This window comes from Heterodontus francisci, chromosome 42 (assembly GCF_036365525.1).
Source record: "Heterodontus francisci isolate sHetFra1 chromosome 42, sHetFra1.hap1, whole genome shotgun sequence".
Taxonomy (NCBI): domain Eukaryota; kingdom Metazoa; phylum Chordata; class Chondrichthyes; order Heterodontiformes; family Heterodontidae; genus Heterodontus; species Heterodontus francisci.
Window position 1 is genome coordinate 11,940,899 of NC_090412.1, and position 22,718 is coordinate 11,963,616.

A 22,718-nucleotide genomic window follows, 5' to 3' on the forward strand; every position below is an offset into this window, starting at 1 on the left:
CATAAACAGGCTATAAAATAGGTACTTTTCTACGCTGTATTATTGTCATAATTAAATTTGAATTTCAGATGCTCATAAAAAGCAACTACATAAAGAAGGACTTCTGTAAGTCAGTAGTGGCTTAGTGGCTGTCACTCTCACCTCTGAATCAGAGGTCATAGGTTCAAGACCCACTCTGGATTCTCCAGCACACAATCGAGGCTGACACTCCAGTGCTAAGGGAGTGCTATGCTGTTGGAGGTGTCATCTTTCAGATGAGATGTCAAATCAAGGCTCCATCTGGCTTCTCAGATGGATGTAGAAGAGCTCATGGTACCATGTCAAAGAAGAGCAAGGGAGTTATCCCTGGTGTCCTGGCCAATATTTATCCCTCAACCAACAAAACTAAAAAAAACAGATTATCTGATCATTATCACATTGTTGGTTGTGGGAGCTTGCCATGCACAAATTGCCAGTCCCATTTCCTACATTAGAACTGTGATTACACCAGTAGTATTTCATTGGCCGTAAAGTGCTTTGTAGCGTCACGAAAAGTGCTGTATAAATGCGTTTTTAAAAAATATTTCCACTCAAACATTTTTTCTCTTTCTTTCAACAGACACATCATGGGAGGGAAATTATCCATCAGTGAGACTGACCATGTTGTCATTGTTGGTGGTGGTTTTGGAGGAATTGCTGCAGCAAAACAATTGTCATACTACAGGATCCCTTACACACTGATCGACATAAAGCATGCCTTCCATCACAACATGGGAGCTCTTAGAGCATCAGTACAGAAAGGTAAATCAGAGAAAAATAATGATTCCTAAATCTCTACATTTATTGTGGCTATGGTTTGCTGTGGGTTTCAGCAAATTAAGGTCTATATCAGAACAAAGTAATGTCATGAAGACCCCACCTGCCAAGAATGAGGCATATTCAGTTCGTCACATGAACATTAATTTTAAACTGTGCTGGAATAAAGAAATGACTTGTTTAAAGAGATCAGCAGTGGCTGGAATATATTTGCATACTAAGAGACAGTGCCTGGAGCCAAAGAATGGCTCCCTGATCCAATTAACCCAAATGGATTTAGGTCACCAGACATTGAATGTGTAAGAGAGCCAGCATTCCAGGGTGTCTGCTAAGATGGAGAATCCACAAATGCAGGAGTTTGTTAAAAAACAACTAGTCACATGACTAACCTGCTGGCCCAGGTTTTTGGTTTTGAATTGCTCCCAGGGCAGTTTGGGTGAGATTGCAGCTGAACTCGGAAGAAGAGAGCCTCTCTCCTGACTAGCTCGCTCTCTCTCTCTCTCTCTCTCTTTCTTACGAATCTCCGGGTCCACTGAAGTCGCTTAAACCTCAAGAGAGAGAAGACTCCTATATTGAAACAAGTTTTAAAGCATGCACTGGACCCCAACGAAACAGCAAGAGTTATCTACAATCAAAGACTCTACATCGAACTCAAAGGACCAGAAATAAATCCCAGCTATTGCCTCTAACCTTTGTCCTTTATTCTTTCTACTTTTCTGTCTCTATCTGCGTGTATGTTTATTGCATATGCATGCTAGCATGGACGTGTCATATATTCGTAGTCGTGAACCAAATTAGAGTTTCAGATGAATAAACTTCCACCTTTCTTGTTTAAATATAAGAAAACCTGTCTGGTTGATTTCTTTGCCTTACAATTGGAGAGCAGTGAACAAGGATTCACTGAGGGGGAGCTAAAAACAATGTTTTTAAAATTAAACCCTGTTACGGTTAAACCAGGCAAAGGCTGAGAGGAAACCCCTAGACCCCTTTCTCACCTGGTCGTGACAGTAAAGACAGAGCAGCACTAGAACTAGCGCAAGCCCATTATAACTATTGGATTATGAGTTGACTTTTTTTTTGCAAAGTGTCGAACTATTTGATGCTTTGAAGCCGCTTACACAACTTTCAGTGTTTTGAACTACAAGTGCCTCACTGACTCCACGTTTTAACACTGTTCTTTTGTGTCTTTGTGCCGTGCCCTATCTTCTGAAAAAAATGAAAGAAATGGGGAAACTGCCAAGCTTCTCATGAATATTTTTATGAGCTCCAATATGTATACTGTTGAGAACTAGAGAATAGATAATTACCCTGGTGTTGAAAAACATGTGATTCGTGAATGTTGGTACTGAAAAATACATTCAAGAATATTTCGCTATTCCATTAACGTTCTAAAGAGTATTGAGACCATAAGGAGCTATGATTTTAGAAGCAATTGGCAATGCCTCACAATTGAATTGTTTTAAAAGTTCATTAATAAACCAACGTTATTCTTGTAATTGTACAGGTAGAGGTAATCTACGTGCATTTTCAAAGTCGTTTGATTAAATCCTGCCTGCAAGGCTTCCAAGGAAGGTTAAGGCTCATGGAATTAATGGCAATTAACTTCCTAGTTTTGAAAAATGGTTTGGCAATAGAAAGCAGGAGGCAATGGCAAATAGAGAGTTTGGCTGGTGGGAAATAGTAATGGGTGAATTTCTGCAATGGCCTGTTCTAGGTTCCTTGTTCATTGTACTAATCATAAACAACTGGATGGAGGTCAGTACTTGTATAATGGTATGTGACCCCCAGGTGACTGATATAGCGGAAGTTGGCAGCATTCAAATGGATGTTCACAAACTAATTAGAAAAGATAAGCAACAGGTTTGAAATTTAGTGGGGTTATAAATGTACCTGCCATGTATGGAAAGTATGTACACAATGGGTGGAAACGCTGACAAATGTGGGAAAGGAAACAAAGTTTAGATGTGTTTATCACCCATTGATTGAAAGTACTCAGTCGGTGTGTCAGTTAACAACCAAGCTAATTATAAACTGGAATAGATAATTTTCACTCTATTTAATTTATTGGTAAGACCATAGTTGGAACATGTGTAATGTACTGCTCCCTACTTTCAAAAGGGCATTGGCATATGGAGGATAGTTCAGAAAAGAGAGGTAGGGATGATTTTGTAAATTAACAAGAGTTAAGTGGTGAGGGATGGAGAACAACCTTGTTTTTCTTTGAGAAATAACAATTGAAAGTCATTTTAATATTGTTGTTCTAGCTATAGTCCCTAAGGACCATAAGCATCTCTCTCCATTGGAGAGAGACAGTTGGTAATGTATAGCTTGAGAGGTATCACTCCTCAAGCGGGGCAGGCCTCCATGAACTACCACAGCCTGTACAGGGATTGAACCCACACTGTTGGCATCTTTCTGCATCACGCTGTATCCATCTAGCCAACCAACCCTCAGTTCTAATATGGTCATTAAAATATTATGACAGAAAAGATAATGCAGATATAAGTAGGACATTAGACTGAGAATATAACTGTGAAATTATTATGGCTTCAATGAGATCAGCATTAGAAGCAATTTTCTTAGCCAGAGCACTGTACATCTTAAATGAACTCCCAGCAAGAGCAACCAATACTATGTTAATCAACCACTTTAAAATAAGATTGAAGGCTTTCAGTATAGACATAAGGACCTAGAAAATTCACGAGGGCGCGATACTAGCAGTTATGCCTGCTGTGGAACCCCAGTACTGATTGCACCAAAGTTCATGGATTTGGAGGATAGGACCCCCATGAGTTTGCCTCCAACAGTTTAGGGTCACATCTGTCGTCCCCCCAGCAAGGACCCTGGAAACACATGAAGATCGTTGGCAGCTCTGGGGTAAGGGTGCTGCTGGGTAACCTTCCTCATGGAAGAGGAATCTGGGTGCAAAGGGGGCCGTTTCAAAACTCCCCAAATTTTATTTTCTCCTAAATCTTGAGGGGATCCACACCCTAATCCTGCTCCACATCCTATGGTGGCCCTTACTTCCGTTGGGATCAGGCCGACGCACCTAGTATAACCTGCACCAGTCATACACTGGGTGCCACCCTGAAGATTGGGTGCTGCCTTCACTCCCACAGTGCCATGCTGGAAATGACAGGAAAAGGCCAAGACTCGGCAGTCCCAGGAGACCCGGCCAGGTTTTGGGGCTGTTTCGACCAATTGCCTCTGGTCTTACAATGGGAATCCACTGAAACAGCAGGAAAGTTTTGGGATCAGTTAATCAGATCCTTTAGGAAACACAATGCTACCTAGCATTGGAGTTTTCATCAGTAGATGCAACTGCTCATGAATGATGTCAATTTTAATTTCAGTTTAACATCCTGGAGTTTTGTTCGGAATATTCTAAAGGCAGGTTGAAATGTCACAAATATCTGCGTTGTCAGACTGGATTTTTCAGTCTACTTAGATTTTCTCCTATTTATTTAATCTCCTATGATGATGTGAAGCAATGTGATGATGTAGACAGTTTATTGTGTTAAAGGTACTATATAAATGCAAGTTGTTGGTGAATTGTGCGTGATTTCTGTGGAGTAGTGACAGATGGGTTGAAGGACTTTCCTCTGTCTGTACTTTGTTGTATTTTAAATAACTTATTTCTCATAGCAGCTACCATCATGTGTTTTTATTTTAATTAGGATTTGCAGCGAAAACGTTCATACCATATGAAGTGACATTTAAAAATAACTTCAAACAAGGCAAAGTCAGTGATATTGATTTAGAAGACCAGGATGTCATTATGGAGAATGGAGAGGTAAGCACATTAAAAATAAGAATGAGATTTGTGACCTTACAGTAACTTTTAATAAGGCAATGTCTTAAGTATTTTATTGTTTTTTAAGCTAAATATCACACATTTCCATTCCAATTAATGTGCTGTCTTTTATTATGTTTTAAAGGTCATACATTACTCTCATCTTATTCTGGCAACGGGTAGCACAGGACCATTTCCTGGAAAATTAATTGAGCCAGTTAGTAGGGACACTGCCGTCCAGATGTATGAAGATTTAGTTAATGAGGTAATGCTAATTTAGATTGCAGGGAAAGTTTATATAGAACAGTTAGATTATTTGACCTGCTTATGCTGTTGGCTCTACTTATTGCTATCTATTTTGCTGTCACTTCATAAAGAGTAGGATATGGAAATTCCAGTTAGCTCAGTCCTTCCAGAAATCTTATACAATGTATCTTATTATGAATGCACTTCAGCTATTGAATTTCCTGAGGGAAAGTTCTGCGGGAATACTCCATGATCATCAATGGAAGTCCAGCTTCTTCATCCATCCCCAGAGGTCTACTATTCAGGTTTGGTAGGTTGTGCTCCAAACCCAATGGGGGCAATATTCAGTGGCCAGTTGCTTGTTTCTTGTGTGGTAAATGGGGAACTCCGTGGCTGTCCCATCGAGGCCCAACTGGTGTAATTTACAGGCAGGCCTTAAAATGGGTGAGCAGCCCACTTGATGGTCTCCAATGGGACGCTGCTTCAACATGTGAGTCAGGTTCCTAGTCTGGTTACAGGAACCTGAGTGCAATCATGAGATACAAGTAGGTAGAGTGTATGGTATACACTCTCGATCCATTTGTACCAGGGTTTGAACCAGCCGAACATTGTTTCTTGAAGGGGCTGCTGAAGGCCACTCAATAAACGGACAAAGAAATTTAACATTTTTATTTCTGTGGGGCCAGCAAGAGCACTTTCTTGTCAAATTCCTAATTTTTGTAATGAAAATATTCTGGCCCACTGACAGCCCATGTGATACCCACCTTGGGATTGTCTCTGCAGCCTCTAGGCCTGCATTTCCTCAGTAGGGTTTAAATGAGGCCCAAACCAAAAATGGTTCAGGCCCCTTGCTGCTTGCTTTGAGAGGGAGAAATGGCCAGTTCGGACAGGAGGCAAAGATTGCCCCTAATATTCCGCTTTTGATGTATTGTACTTTTCAGAGTCAGTCCTGCCGCAGTTGGTAGCACTCATTACTCTGAGTTAGACAGTTGTGATCCAAGCACTACTCCAGGCCTTGAGCCCATAATTCAGACTGGCATCCCATTGCACTACTGAGGGAGTTCTGCACAGTTGGAGCCACTGTCTTTTGAATGAGACATTAAACCGAGACCCTGTCTGCTGTCAGGTGTGATGCAAAAGATCCCATAGCGCTGCCCAAGGAAGAACAGGGTCGAGTTCACCCCAATGCCCTGGCCAGTATTGATCCCTCAACTAACATCACTTTGTAAAAAAATACATGATCTGGTCATGATATTTGTGGGAGCTTGCCGTGAGCAAATTATGCATTTCCTACATTACAACAGTGACTACACTTCAAGTGTACTTCGTTGGCGGTAAAGCAATTTGGGAGGTCCTGAGGTCATGAAAGGCGCTATATAAATGCAGGTTGTTTCTTCTTCTGTTCTATTCAGATTCAGAAAGCTGAAACTATTGTTGTGGTTGGAGGTGGACTTGCTGGCGTCGAGTTAGCAGCAGAAATCAGAACGGACTACCCTAATAAAGAGGTAATACGGTACTGTATAAATTTTCAGATGGACCTTCTGTTTGATTATCCATCACCTGATATAAGTGGTTGATATTTCCTGATGCAAGTGTGTTGATACATTTTCATGCCTTAGTTTAGAAGGTGCTATCTTCAGAATTTCATTAACATAGTGACATTTTTTTTAAATGGTCTATTTTTCATCCCCTCTCTGTCGGTTTCAGTGCAGAGTCAGTGAGAAACCCTTAATGGAGATTGAAACCTTGATCTATGCTTAGATGACAACAGACTTCTTGTACGAGCCATGTTCGCTTTTCATTCCGTGCATTTCACATGTCTAGGACAGAAGCTTATTCATTCAGTCCCATCTAAATGAGCATTCCCAACTTTGATGGTAAAAGTATAATATTGCCATATAGCACAACTGGAACAATAGGGGGAATTTTAACTGGAAGTGCGATTCAGGTGAGAGTGGTGTTGGCAAACACTAAAGTTTACTGATTTTAATTCCTGGACCTCATCTGCAAGCTGTCAGTCAGCTGCCCACCTGAAGAACAAACAACGAACAAAGAACAGTACAGCACAGGAACAGGCAATTCGGCCCTCCAAGACTGCGCCGATCTTGATGCCTGCCTAAACTAAAACCTTCTGCACTTCCGGGGACCGTATCCCTCTATTCCCATCCTACTCATGTATTTGTCAAGATGCCCCTTAAACGTCGCTATCGTACCTGCTTCCACCACCTCCCCCGGCAGCAAGTTCCAGGCACTCACCACCCTCTGTGTAAAGAACTTGCCTCGCACATCCCCTCTAAACTTTGCCCCTCTCACCTTAAACCTATGTCCCCTAGTAACTGACTCTTCCACCCTGGGAAAAAGCTTCTGACTATCCACTCTGTCCATGCCGCTTATAACTTTGTAAACCTCTATCATGTCGCCCCTCCACCTCCGTCGTTCCAGTGAAAACAATCCGAGTTTATCCAACCTCTCCTCATAGCTAATGCCCTCCAGACCAGGCAACATCCTGGTAAACCTCTTCCAAAGCCTCCACGTCCTTCTGGTAGTGTGGCGACCAGAATTTCACGCAAGAGGCACCTGGACACTGGTTGGCAGTGGCGTTTTGGCGGCAGAAGGTAAGAGCCAGCACCAAAAGAAAGTCAAGAGCAAGGAGTTTTGGGAGAGTCTTGCAGGAAAAAGAGTCATGGAGTCACAGAGAGATACAGCACCGAAACAAGCCCTTTGGCTCAACGAGTCCGCGCCGACCATCAACCACCCATTTATACTAATCCTACATTAATCCCATTTTTTCCCTCTCACATCCCCACAATTCTCCTACCACCTACTTACACTAGGGGCAGTTTTTACAATGGCCAATTTTACCTATCAACCTGTAGGTCTTTGGCATGTGGGAGGAAACTGGAGCACCCGGCAGAAACCCACGCGCTCACAGGGAGAACTTGCAAACTCCGCATAGGCAGTACCCAGAATCGGACCCAGGTCGCTGGAGCTGTGAGGCTGCAGTGCTAACCACTGCGCGAGTCTAGGGCAGGGTTGGCCTAAGCCTTCCTTGTGGGGCCCAGAGGAGTACTCCTGTTCCTCCAGGCCTGTCAAAGAAATTCAAAAGGAAACCTAGCTTAAATAGCCTCCTTTGGTCTCTCTCTACACCCAGCACAAAAGCCACATGGCTTCCACATGCAGGACAGAGTTAAAATTGCAGTTGAGACCCGATTGTGTCATCAGACCTCAATCTACCTACTTAAAGAAGGACCCCATCGGTTTCAGGCAGGTGCATTTACCAACTACTTAGGAGCAGGTTAAAATGGAAGATGGCGGGTTCCAGGCAGGGCATCGGTAGATAGGTCACTTAGCTGATTTTAACTGCCCACCCACTCAATTTCCACAGAACTGGAAGAGTTAAAGTCGCCTTGTTTACATAGAAATGAAAATCTACCAATACTGTACTACTCTAATTCTTCTGTTTTCCTTCTATTTGCGTGTTATATGGGAGTGACTGTGAGTTATTAAAACAGTGCAACGGAAGTTCTGAATATGATAGGTGCCTCTATTGAATCATCCATGTGCATGTCCCAATATTAGTTGCATCGAGCCCTGACACTGGGTTCAGGCTGCATAGAGTCTGTCATCGCCGCATCAATGCAAAGCTTTAAATTCACTCTCATAATTGTTTCATCTTGGTATTAAAGTAAGCAACAATGGACATTTAGCACTAACCTGCTGCTTCTTTTCCTTGGTGTCAACTTATGGCACTATGAGTGGATTTTATGGAACAGAGGCCATCAGCACTGTAAGCCTGACGCACAGCAGCAGCACTGTTTAACACCAGGGCTGCCAACCCTGAAACTATTTTGGCCTCTTGACAACTTCAGCACAGATGTAATCAGCATGAATGTTCTTTGACTTCCTTGTGCCATATGTTCCACATTATGACATCAAATATGCATCCACAAATGGCTTTAATATGCGGAGTGATTGGTAGGTGTTTTTTGAGAAGGGTCCTGCTGCTACGGGTGACCAGCTCTGCTTTCCAGATGGTTCACCTCCCTTGTACTTTTTCTTGTAATCTCTTGCAGGCATTGAGGCATGGGGTAAAGAACTGCTCCACCTACCTTTGTCACATCGATGCCAAGATTCATAGCTCCATCATTTGCTAGTGCACAAAGTCATTGCGCTCAGGGTTATTACCAAGTGTTGAGGTTTAAACCTGGTCCTGGGATAACTCATCGTTTTACCTCAGGACTTTTGTGAAACAAAACATATAGTAATGTTTTACTGAGCACACCAATACACTTCAGCAGAATGAGTACTACCTAAAATACCGGTGAAATCTTATCCTAGTGAAAGCAAAGCTCTGATGTAGGGAAGCTTAGTTGGTATTTTATCACAGTCGAGGTTGCTTGAGCTGGTTAAAGAACAGATCTGGGACAAGCTCTTCTAGAAAACCTTTCAAAGAGGAGCCTGGATGGGACCCCTTCTTTCTAAAAGTAGTTCTACCTGTGTAACATGGAATTCTTCCAGAAACAAGGACCCCCATGGCATTCGAGAACATTTAAAGATGTGAGGGTGTCACTCTGTCTTCAAACAAGAAAAGCTGGCTCATTTTGGTCCAAGTTTTAAGACATGGTAACAGGATAATCTTTATAAATCTCTGCTCCATGAAGTTTCACTTGGCAGAAAACAATTCCTTCTGAATTTCCTCAAAAGTCACTTGTTCCATCTCTCCATCTGATACATATCTGCTTCCTGACCAGACAGGGTGTCAACAGACAAATTTCTGGACATTTGTTCAGTCGCAGTCTTTTTCATCCATGTTTTTAAGTCATGTTCCATTCATGCGTTTTTGTTTTAATCAAATCCTCCTCCAAACTATGACCTGAAGCAGTCATATTCCTTTTAGTTTCAAAACCCCCAAATATTGCTGGTCATAAATGCATCTCTGGAGGAATGGCAAGGCCATTTAAGATACCATGTGATTCAGATGTAATGTCAAGGGAGCAGCAGTGATATCTGTCAGTGGTTGAATCCCCTGCCAATCCTCACTGTCAAGGTTCATCACATAAATAAGGCCCAATGGCTGAAGTAACAGAGAACATCTGACACTTGTGAAACCATACCTATCCCTTCATCTGCTGAGAGTGCCTTCAGAGGAGGAAGAAATGGATGAAAACTGGCATTAGAAAAAGGGATAAGACACATTGCTTTTAAATTTCTAGCTATTCTATTAACCATTGTTACGACCAGGTGAGAAAGGTGTCTAGGGGTCCCTCTCAGCCTTCACCTGGTCTTACTGTAATAGGGTTTAATTTTAAATACACCTTGTTTTTAGCTTCCCCTTAGTGAATTCTTGTCCACTGCTTTCCCCCCAATTATAAGGCAAGGAAACCAGCACAAACAGGTTTTCTTAGGTTTAAAGAAGAAAAGTTGAAATTTATTAAACTTGAACTTAAACTCTAATTTGGTTGTCGCCTACGGATACACGACGCACCCCCGCTATCATGCGTACGAGATACACACATGCAATTAGAGACAGAAAAGAGCAGAAGAAAAATAAAGTGGAAAGGTTTGAGACAATATCTGAAGAGTTTTTGTTATGGTTCTTTGAACTCACTGTAGAGTCCTTGATTGTAGGTAGATCTTGCTTTTTGTTGGGGCCCAATATTCTTCTGAAACCTTGTTCATTTCAGGAAACTTTTCTCTCTTGAGGTTCATGTGTCTTCAGTGGACTCAGAGGCTTGTGAGAAAGAGATGGGAGCAGACAGGAGAGATCTGTTCGAACTGTTTGTACAATTCAGAAAAACCCAGGTTGCCAAGCAGGTTAGTCATTTGACTGACTGATCTGACCACGTCTTGGATTGTATCACCTTAGCAGTCTCTGGAATGCTCCTCTTACACACAATACCTGGTGATCAAAGTCCACTGTGGGTTGAATGTGTCAGGGAATGGTCCTTTGTCCTTTCAAGCAGTGTCTGTTAATATGCAAATGTCTTTTCCAGCCACGGCTGATCTGTTTAACAAGTCCTTTCTTCACTCCAGTAACAGTATAAAATCAATGTTCATGACAAAATTAATGTGCCTCATTCTTGGCAGGTGGAGGCCCAGAATGACACCATCAATAGATCTTTAAGGCACAGCATTCCTCTCCTCCCTAAAGTGTGCTACTCTGCTTCCTTAGATATGAAAATTATTTCCATACATAAAATACATACAAGGGGACAGGAGAAAATTCTGAGCATTTTTTGAGCTTCAAATGTGTTAAATTTCAGAGCATTTTTTCCTTTTATGTGCTAGCTTTAGTGCATTGATTAATAGTTCTGTGTTGAATTCCTGTCTGCATCACTGTAGCAGTCATTAACCCTATTTCAAAGACAGAAACTTAATGTGAATCCATTAACCAGAGCACTAGAAATACCACAGAGGCAATTAAACTGATTAATGTTTACAGAACTCACTTAACCCACTTTTTGTTGTTCTTCAGGTAACCTTGATTCATTCAACTTATGTTCTCGGTGATTCTGAGGTTTTACCTAGTGTAAGACGTGGAGTAAAGGAAATTCTTGTCAATAAAGGTGCTCACCTTCTATTAGGTAACGTCACATTAGTCAATAATACTTACCGCAGGAATGAAGCTGCTATTTTGGGGAATGATTAAATTGATTTGTGTGATGGTTGTATTGAAATGTAGATGTTCTGTTGTAATGTAAGTGTATGTTCTTGTAATTTGGTTCACTATAGTTATATATAAATTTTGAACAATTATATTTGCAGTACAATTTGTTTTTTCACTCACAATTTCAATGGAGTTTTTTTCCTTTATTTGATCTGTATCACACCCCTTTTCAAACTGAGATGTTTATTTAACTAAGAAAAGGTTAATATCCTTCAGCTTTAGAGTAAATTAAACCCTGAATCTGAACACAATATAATTTTTGATACTCTAGAGAAATACCCATTTTTTTCTTTTTTGTGTGTGTATTTTAGGAATGGAAATAATTTTGTGTATCTAAGTAAACAGAGTAGCATACTTTAGGGAAGGAGAGGACTGCTGGGACTTAGAGATCTATTAATGGTTAATGAAGTAGCTAAAAATATTAAATAAATATATCACTTTCAATTTATTTTGCCCTGTAATTCAGAGAACTTTGCATTCACTAGCTAGTCTCCTCTTTGTCAAATTGTTTTTTTTGAGAGGGAGTTTTTTTTTATATGTTCTTGGCAAGGGCAGCATTTATTGTCAATGCCTAATTGCCCTTGAGAAGGTGGTGGTGAGCCACCTTCAGAACTGCTACAGTCTATGTGGTGTAAGTACACCCACAGTGCTGTTGCGGAGAATGTTGCAGGATTTTGACCCAGCGACAGTGAAGGACTTGGAGGGGAATTTGCAGGTGGTGCTGTTCCCATGCATCTGTTGCCCTTGTCCTTCTAGGTGGTAGGGTTTGTGGGTTTGGAAGATGTTGTCAAAGGAGCCTTGACAAATTGCTGCAGCACATCTTGTGTATGATACACACTGTGCACAGGTGATGGAGGGAGTGAATGTTTAATGTGGTGGGTGGGGTGCTGATCAAGCGGGCTGCTTTGTCTTGGATAGTGTCAAGTTTCTTGAGTGTTGTTGTAGTTGCCCTCTCCAGGCAAGTGGAGAGTATTCCATCACACTCCTGACTTGTGCCTTGTAGATGGTGGACAGGCTTTGGGGAGTCAAGAGGTGAGTTGCTCGCTGCAGAATTCCCAGCCTTTGACCAGCTCTTATAGCCACACTATTTATATGGCTGGTCCTGTTAAGTTTCTTGTCAATGGTAACCCCCCAGGATGTTGATGGTGTGGGATTCAGCAATAGTAATGCCATTGAATGTCAAGGGGTGATGGTTAGATTCTCTCTTGTTGGAGATGGTCATTGCCTGGCACTGTGTGGCATGCATGTTACTTGCCACCTATCAGCCCAAGCCTGGATATGGTCCAGATCTTGCTGCATGTGGGAATGGACTGCTTCAGTATCTGAGGAGTTGCGAATAGTACTGAATACTGTGCAATCGGCGAACATCTCCACTTCTGACCTTATGATGGAGGGAAGGTCATTGTTGAAGCGGCTGAAGATGATTGGGCCTAAGACACGACCCTGAGGAACTCCTGCAGCAATGTCCTGGTATTGAACCATTAACAAAATTTCCCTCAAGCCACAATCCCCTCAACAGCTGTTTTCTATATTATTTTAAAGCTAATTTTGATCCAGTTGAGCTTGACCGCACCTTGTGCCATGCTTGGCCAAGAAGAATGGTGAATGAATGTCTTCTTGCCTCTACCAATGGTACTATTAAAGCTGCCCACTAGTTGGTGTGTGTGTGACAACAAGCCAAGGATGATTCCACCTCTAGTTTTCCTTCCCTCCTTATAGGGAAATACCAGGATGCACTCTGTTCTTGCAGTAACATTTTTAAGATTGTTGTCTCAACTGATGGAGGGTAGTCTTCACGAATCTGTGTCTCACCACATGTCCCAACAATTACTCCCATCTTTTATTGGTTCAGGAAATGACAATTGGCTGTGAGAAGCAAGATTTCCTGATGATCTGATAGCATATTTTGCATTTTGTTCTTTTCCAAAAGGACAGAAAGTCAATAACCTGGAAGAACTAGGTGTGAATAAAGCACAGAAAAACATGAAAGTGCTGACAAACAAGGGGCAAGAGATCACAACAGACATGGTCATCTGTTGTACTGGAATAAGGATTAATTCCTCTGCATATGCCAACTCCCTCAGTAAGTTCTAATTACAATATGTTATAGTTTGTAAAAGTTCTCATCATTTTTCGCTGGCATGGGCTGTGCTGAATCTCTGTTCTTTATTTCATGTGATGCACACTCCATTTTCATTTGCAAAGCTGAATATTACTGTTAAAATAAAGAGTCTTAGCTGCATGTGACTTGCCCTTATGCCATAACCACATGAGAGGAATTGCTCCATCAAAATTTCCGCAGCTCTGAAGTATAAAAAGGTAACTTTGTCAAATATTAATGGCTTCTCTACTTAATTTTGGCACAATTTCATCTGTGTATTTTTATTTTACTTTTAAAGTTACCTTAAACATTTTTCCGGAATTTTGTGTATATGATGCATATACTGAATTATCACATATCCATTTTTTTTCTGACTTTGCCAACAACTTTGATGCTTTAAAATTCATACAATTAATTATCAAGAGAAGTTGAATAAACAGAAAATATTAATGGGCTGCATGCACACAATGATAAAGAATTTGACTTTTCCCTTTGGATATCTTAGTGAGATTAGTCAAAATAAACATGGGTCCCCCAGAGGCAGAGACAGGAGAAATTATAATGCGTGATAAGGAAATGGCAGAGGTGATAAACAAGTATTTTGGGTAACCCCTTGCTGTGTATTCACTAAACCCTCTGACCTTCCCCTCTCTGGCGCTGAACGTTCTGTACTCAGCAAAGGACTCAGTTTTATCCATTCACGCCCCCACCTCAATAAATTTTGTGCTCGGCATAACGTTACCTTCGCCTCTGGGCTCATTTCTTTGACCAGGAATCCTCCCCCCGACCAGCAGACCCATTCACCCACTTCCAGCATTCCCCTTCTATCTGGACCCCACTCTCTGGCTTCTTACCCGCTCTTGATCTTTTCATTGAAAACTGTCGGCGAGACATCGGCAGTCTCAATTTCTCTATCCCCCTCACTCACTCTAACCTGTTCCCCTTCTGAACCTGCCTCACTCCGTTCTCTCAGGTCTAACCCCAACATTGTCATCAAACCTGCTGACAAGAGTGGTGCTGTTGTTGTCTGGCATATTGTGGGGATGTGGTAGGAACATTGAATTAGTGTAGGATTAGTATAAATGGGTGGTTGATGGTCGGCACAGACTCGGTGGGCTGAAGGGCCTGTTTCAGTGCTGTATCTCTAAACTAAAACTAAAACTAAAACTAAAACTCTCAGACACTTCTTCCTACTTTCCCCTGGACCATGACCCCACCACCGAACATCAAGCTACTGTCCACAGAGTTGTCACTGACCTCATCTCCTCTGGAGATCTTCCCTGTACAGCTTCCAACCTCATAGTCCCACAACCCCGGACAGCCCGCTTCTACCTCCTTCCCAAAATCCGCAAACAGAACTGTCCTGGTAGATCCATTGTGTCAGCCTGCTCCTGCCCCACTGAACCTATTTCTTCCTATCTTGACTCTATCTTTTCTCCCCTGGTCCAGTCTCTTACCACCTACATCCGTGACTCTTCTGACGCCCTACGTCATTTTGACAATTTCCAGTTTCCTGGCCCCAACCGCCTCCTCTTCACTATGGACGTCCAATCTCTCTGCATCTCCATCCCCCACCAGGACAGTTTGAGGGCTCTCCGCTTCTTCCTTGCAGAGGCCAACCAGTCCCCATCCACCACCACCCTCCTCCGCCTGGCTGAACTTGTTCTCACATTGAACAACTTCTCTTTCAACTCCACTCACTTCCTTCAAGTAAAAGGTGTTGCTATGGGTACCCACATGGGTACTAGTATGCCTGTCTTTTTGTGGGATATGTCCTACTCAGGCCCCCTCCCCCAACTCTTTTTCTGGTACATTGATGACTGTATCGGTGCCGTTTCCTGCTCCCACCCGGAACTGGAAAACTTTATCAACTTTGCTTCTAATTTCCACCCTTCTCTCACCTTTACATGATCCATCTCCGACACTTCCCTTCCCTGCCTCGACCTCTCTGTCTCCATCTCTGGGGATTGACTGTCTACTAATATTCATTGTAAGCCCACCGACTCCCACAGCTACCTCAACTGCACTTCTTCACACCCTGCCTCCTGTAAGGACTCCATTCCTTTCTCCCAATTTCTCCGTCTCTGACGGATCTGCTCTGAAAATGCAACCTTCCATAACAGCGCTTCTGATATGTCTTCCATTTCTCTCAACCGAGGATTCCCCCCCACTGTGGTTGACAGAGCCCTCAATCGTGTCCAGCCCATTTCCCGCACCTCGGCTCTCACCCCTTCCCCTCCCTCCCAGAACCATGACAGGGTTGCCCTTGTCCTCACTTTGCACCCCACCAGCCTCCAGATCCAAAGGATCATCTTCCAGTGTGATGCCACTAGCAAACGCATCTTCCCCTCCCTTCCCCTCTCGGCATTCCGAAGGGATCGTTCCCTCCGCGACACCCTTGTCCACTCCTCTATTACCCCGAACACCTCGCCCCCTTCCCACGGCACCCCCTGCAATCGCAGGAGGTGTAATACCTGCCCTTTTACCTCCTCTCTCCTCACTATCCACGGCTCCAAACACTCCTTTCAGGTGAAGCAGCGATTTACTTGTACTTCTTTCAATGTAGTATACTGTATTCGCTGCTCATAATGTGGTCTCCTCTACACTGGGGAGACCAAGCGCAGACTGGGTGACCGCTTTGCGGAACACCTCCGCTCAGTCCAAAAGCATGAACCCGAGCTTCCGGTTTCTTGCCATCTCAACACCCACCACCACTGCGCCACCCCCCCCCCCCCCAACCCCCACCGCTCTCATGCTCACACCTCTGTCCTGGTGCAGTGTTCCAGTGAACATCAACGCAAGCTCGAGGAATAGCACCTCATTTACCGATTAGGCATGCTACAGCCTGCTGGACTGAAGATTGAATTCAATAATTTCAGAGCATGAAGGGCCCTCTTTTTTTATTATTTTTTATTTTTAGTTATTTTTTCTTTTTCTTTTATTATTTGTTTATTTTATTTTAGTTTGTTTGTGCTTGGCACCAGGCTGTTCATTTTTCTGTCAATTAACACCCTCTCTGCACTAACGCTTTGTCTTCCAAGAGACCATTAACATACTGTTTGCTCCATGACCTTCTGGTCAGTTATTCTCTGTAACCCTCTGTCCTATCAACACCTTGCCTTTTGTTATCTTTTGCCGCACCCCCGCTTTACTTGCTTAAAACCTATTACATTTCTAATATTTGCCAGTTCTGATGAAGGGTCACTGACCTGAAACATTAACTCTGTTCCTCTCTCCACAGATGCTGCCAGACCTGCTGAGTATTTCCAGCATTTCTTGTTTTTATTTCAGATTTCCAGCATCTGCAGTATTTTATTTTGGTTAACATTGTTTATTCAACTTAGGCATTCCACTAGCTCTGCTCTCATTGATAAACGTCAATGAACAGGTGAAGGCTATAATTGATCACTGGTGACTCTGCCAGCCACAGTTGCCCAATTTTGAAACAATTCCATTAGCGACAACCTTTTCATTTCCTATTATCTACTCTTCGACTAATCATCATGTTCAGTAGGCAAAAGGAATTTACAATTCCACCCAAATTAACTCTAATATCAGCTCATTCAGAGTTAACTAGACTCTTTTAATCAATAACTGACAGTAGTTTTTCATAGGATCATAGTAGCAAACAGCAGAGAAGGAGGCCATGTGGCCCATCGTGTCTGTGCTGGCTCTTTCAAGAAGCTATCCAATTAGTCCCACACCTCTGCTCTTCCTGATAGCTCTGCAATTTTCCCTCCTTCATGTATTTATCCAATTCTGTTGAATCTGCTTTCACCATCCTTTTAGGCAGTGCATTCCAGATCATAACAACTCACAGCATAAACAAACAAATTCTCCTCTTCTCACCTCTGGCTCTTTTGCCAACTATCTTAAATCTGTGTCCTCTGGTTACAAACCCTTCTGCCGTTGGAAACTGTATCCCCTTACTTACTCCATCAAAACCCTTTAAAATTGTACCATTTCATTGATATTGCCTCTCCTCATTCTTGCTTCCAAAGTACGTTACTTCACACTTCTCTGTGTTCATTTTAATTGGCCATGTGTCTGCCCATTTCATCAGTCTGCCTATGTCCTCCTGAAGTTGTTCTCTATCTTTCTCACTGTTTTACTACTTTTCTGAGTTTTGTGCCATCTGTAATTTTTGAAATTATGTCTACACAAGCCCCAGTCATTAATATATATCAAAAGGAGCAGTGGGGCCCTGGGGGCACCACTGTGCACTTTCATCCAGTCTGAAAGCTTTCTCCTGCTTATTTTTCTATCCCTTCTAACAGTTTCATTTCTCCATTTCCTGGAACTCATAGTCTAATTTTAACCAGGTCTCTATGAGTCACTTACTTTACCTTAAAAGCATTGGCTTGTTGTCATGGAGATCCTTTCAAGTTATAAACATGCTGTGAAATCCACTAGCAACCTGAGAGCATTTTTTTATTCTTTTATGGGATGTGGGCATCGCTGGCAAGGCCAGCATTTGTTGCCCATTCCTAATTGCCGTTGACAACTGAGTGACTTGCTAGGTCATTTCAGAGGGCAGTTGAGAGTCAACTACATTGCTGTGGAGTCACATGTAGGCCAGACCAGGTAAGGATGGCAGATTTCCTTCCCTAAAAGGCATGAGTGAACCAAATGGGTTTTACGACAACCGATGATAGTTTCATGGCACCATTACTGAGACTAGCTTTCAATTCCATATTTTTATTAGTTGATTGAATTTATTAATGAAACTTAAATTCTACCAGCTGCCTTAGTGGGATTTGAACCTATGTCCCCAGGGCATTAGCCTGGGCCTCTGGATTACTAATTCAGTGGCTTACAATTACTCCAGTGCGATTGCTGTATTCTTGCAAATATCTCTCTTAATGGTTCAGTCATTTGAGTCATTGAATTTGACCTTTCCTTGGTCTGTTAACCTATAACCTTTTCGAGCCATCATCAACTTTTCAGTTGCTGGGCAGAGGAGTTGACACCAAGAGCATCCATTGAGAATTGACACCACTCATTGCCAATCTGACATTTCAGCCATGACACTATTCGAAGAAGAGCAGGGGAATTCTCCCAGTGCCTTGACAAACAATTATTCCTCAACCAACATCACTGAAAGAGAGTAACTGGTCATTAATCTCACGGGTGTGGGCGAGTCGGCTGCTGTGTTTTCCTGCATCAGAACAGTGCCTACACTTCAACACTACTTCACTGGGTGTGAAGCACTTTGGGATATCCCGAGGTTGTATATGTCACTGTATCAACGTTAGTGTTTTCTTTCTTCTATCCCTTGAACAACAGACTAAACCAAAACAAAATGCAAGTCAAGAGCCAGCAGCTCGTTGCGATTTTCCTGGGTCTGTACTGGGTTTGCCTGGGTGCAGCAAATATCTGAATATTAGGCAGGTCGGAGCTCATGTGTAAAGGAATCTGGCCAATCTTTGGATACTCACAGGTGATCCAGCACACTTGGTTGCAGGCCCAGGGTAATCTCTTCCCTGCAACAAACCACCCCCGGTCCCCAGCCCAACCCCCACACGTTTAAAGGTGAACTGTTGAACAGTAACCATCAGGGCATACTAAAAGGAGTAAGTTGTGCGATTTTTTTTTTTGTTTGTTTGTTTTAACAGAAGATAAACTCACTGAAAATGATGCAATAATAGTCGATGAACATCTGAACGTGAAGGGAATGAAAGTTGTTTTTGCAATAGGAGACTGTGCAAACGTGAATGAGCATAAATCAGCCTACACTGCTGAATTCCAAGCAATTGCATGTGTGAAAAATATTGTCCATAGTCTTAGAGCTGAACCTATGGAACCATACAAACCAGGTAAATCTGCTGAAAAACATATACTCTCGGATGGTGTGCTCTTGATGGTTCAATAATAACAATTTGCATTTATATAGCACCTTTAACGTATTGAAATGCCTGAAGGCACTTCAGAGGAGAGTTAACAGACAAGATTTGACACCGAGCCACATAAGGAGAGGTGATGTTTTTAGGAAGCATCATAAAGGAGGTGAGGTTTAGGGAGGAAATCCCAGAGCTTAAGGGCCAAGCAGCTGAAGGTTCAGCCACCAACAGTAGAGCGATCAAAATCGGGGATGCTCAAGAGATCAGAATTGGAGGAATGCAGAAATCTCAGAGGATTGAAGGGCTGGAGGAGATTACTGAGATAGGGAGGGACAAGGCCATGGAGGATTAATCAAGGCGTTACCGGACCAGAGGCCAATGTAGGTCAGTGAACACAGGGGTGTTGGGTGAATGAAACTTCATGAGAGTTAGGATACAGGGAGCAGAAATTTGAATGAGCTCAAGTTTATGGTGGGTGGAAAATGGGAGGCTGGCATTGAGCACTTAAGTTTAGAGATAGCAAAGGCACGTGGATGAGGGTTTCAGCCGCAGTTGAGCTGAGGCCGGGTTGGAGACGAACAATGTTGGGGTGTTGGAAGAGGAAAGTGCACCACCTAATGTGGAACTGAGCCATACAGACTGGAAATTTCCACTCTGAATTCTTCTTCTGTGCTTATTTGGTTGATTTTATTAAGAGTTATACATTTTGCCTAGGTTGGGAAAGAATGAGCCAATGTTCCTCCTCCTGGTCACTACTTGGCAATCTCTTGCTGGAAAATGTGACTAGGCTTGGACTGCTCTCTGGTGCCTCACTAGAGTCACATGGACGGCCAGTCTTCCATGTCCAAGCTTACACAGGAAGAGTAGCCACTTGGATACAGAAACAGACGGTTGCCTAAGTGGGAGGAGCCATTGCCCATCATTAGGAGGGGAGGGACCAAACTGGATGGGAGAATGTTAAACAAAAAGTTCTATTCAAGAAACAAAACACCAACCATATTGTACAGTTTATCATCAATTCTGCAAGGAATGCACACTGTAGTCATATGGTATATGTTGCAAGTAAATATTTTTTCAGTCGTCCTCAGGTGTGATTCACAGTTTTCGCTCCATGTCCTATGATTCCACAGGAAGCTGCAAGTAGGCAAAATGCACAATTCCAAGTCTCATTATTGAATACCACATGTTCGAACAATAAGTAATATGGATTTCAAGAAGTTCATATTTTCTCTATGTACTGGAAAGAAAGAAGGACTTTGTCCCTGGGATAGCATGAGTTAAAAGTTAGTCCTTTTAAATCTGGAGTCTGGACTTCAATCCACCTCCCTTATATTGGATGAAAGTCTCTATCAGACAACAGAAAAGATCCTCAGTGATTCTGAGTTGTTTAACGCTGTTCCCAGTGTATACAAGAAAATGGGACAAATTACTTATAATTCAATGATATCTATTGTTGTTTGTCAGTGAAAATCTTACTGAGCCATGAGACTTTCCAACCTGAGGAAACCTTCATGAGGGTCCTAAAGGCAAGTGGTACCTAAATTGTCTGGGGTTTGAAAGAATGCCTAAGAGCTTTGGCCCATCACAAACCTTTTATTTATTCTGTTTGTGCAAAATAAAGCCAAAATAAAGTAATGAGATACAGTTTATGCACATTAAAATGTGTTTGTTCAGGAATAAGTGTATCACCCTCAGAATAAGAATAGGCGGGCTATATAAATGGGCGGTAAATGAATTGGAGATATCACACTGGGGCAGGAGGGGACACTTTTGAGGTTGGCAAAGGAATCCTGGGAGAAGATTTCCTTTCAGTGCTTAAAGTAGATACGCCAACTTCTTCCTTCTAAATGGACAAAATAGACGTAACTTTATCTTGCATCTTCCTGTGCATCTGCTTTGACAATGCTCAATGCTGACTGTGTTTCAAGTGTAGAAAGATCTTCAGTTTCACCAATTGAACCAACATTCGTCCTATTGATCAGCACAAAGTTTCGAAGGACACAAACAAAATGATTTCTCTTCACTAAAGTTTTAATCTCTTGGGTCTTCCCAGCCTTGACAAAGTTGTCAAAATGAATTAAAATATTAAAGTGAACAATGTAAATAATTTATTCCCTGATCTTGGTGACTGATAGTTTTAATGTGCCCTTCTTTATCTTAGGTGCTCCTTATATGTTGGTGACGATGGGCCGGAATGATGGTGTTGGCCAGATGTGCGGTTGCAACGTTGGGAAGTTAATCGTGACTTACGTCAAAAGCAAGGACCTACTGGTTAAGACAAGCTGGAAAAAAATGGGCCAACGGATGCCACAGTGATGAAGTTTAATCCCCACAGTATATAAATATATTTTCCCGTTTTAGAATGTCTCATTCAGTGACCCAGTGCCTAATGTTTATATCCCTTTTTGAATCATTTTAATTGCTATATATACTTTTAAAGTTTGTGTTATATAATAAAGGTCAGGGATAATTGGGCCAGAGCATGCAGACATAATTTAGTGCTTATTTTAAAGTCATAGATTCTGTCCTGGCTTTGATTTCATATTTTTATAGTTAAATAGTAAAACTTGTACAATTTGGGAAGCAGGCTGGAGTTGATTGGTGTGCAGGAGGTTCTCCACAGATTGACAGCTGAGAAACACAAAATTGAGATGCTACATTGACACCAGCGGCAGCAGGATGCAATTACAGTTTGAGAAGTTTACATTGGTAGTTTCCATTATAAGCATGGACATAGATAATTAGACTGGCAAAAAATGATACAGGAGTGACAAAAATGCAACTGCAGGAATAAAGGTTTTGTACACAGGAAATACATGCAGATGTACGATTTTTAATATATTAGGGATGGGGAGGCAATGTAGTGGAGCATCAATGCTATAGACTCTTGGAATCGAGTTCAATCCCCCACTTCACATAACTCCTGCATTGCCTAGGTATGGTGTCTCCTGAACAGTTAAGAATGACTAGAAGGGGAAAGTTGCCTTTCTTTTTGTATATCCCTGGAGAGCTGACATGGGATCTTTTATGTCTACCTGGGGGGGGAATGGGGGGGGGGGTGGGGGGTGGCAGGGCCTCAGTTTAACATCTCAGCTGAAAGAAGGCACTTCATACAATGCAGCACTCCCTCAGCACAGCACTGAAGTGTCAGTCTAGATTTTGTGGTCAAGTGCAGACTTGAACACCCAACCTTCTAACTCAGAGCTAAGAGGGCTACCAGTGAGCCAAGGCTGCATGACCCATCAATCTGCTCTTAAAACATCAATAATACTAAGT

At 42.3% G+C, this 22,718-nt stretch overlaps 1 protein-coding gene across 1 annotated transcript; it reads left to right on the top strand.

Moving 5' to 3' along the window:
- The first annotated feature begins 605 nt into the window (after window positions 1–605).
- On the top strand, window positions 606–22,409 carry LOC137355329 (ferroptosis suppressor protein 1-like). The gene is made up of 8 exons (XM_068020319.1): window positions 606–780; window positions 4,473–4,588; window positions 4,734–4,853; window positions 6,247–6,339; window positions 11,310–11,418; window positions 13,432–13,584; window positions 19,218–19,418; window positions 21,604–22,409. The coding sequence occupies exons 1-8, from the start codon at window positions 606–608 to the stop codon at window positions 21,756–21,758; spliced, it is 1,122 nt and encodes a 373-aa protein (XP_067876420.1). The 3' UTR covers window positions 21,759–22,409.
- The last annotated feature ends 309 nt before the right edge of the window (window positions 22,410–22,718 follow it).

Coding starts and splice junctions, on each gene's coding strand:
- LOC137355329 (XM_068020319.1), top strand. CDS start 606: ATGGGAGGGAAATTATCCATCAGTGAGACTGACCATGTTGTCATTGTT. Junction 4,589..4,733: donor TCATTATGGAGAATGGAGAG/GTAAGCACATTA, acceptor TATGTTTTAAAG/GTCATACATTACTCTCATCT. Junction 13,585..19,217: donor TGCATATGCCAACTCCCTCA/GTAAGTTCTAAT, acceptor TTGTTTTAACAG/AAGATAAACTCACTGAAAAT.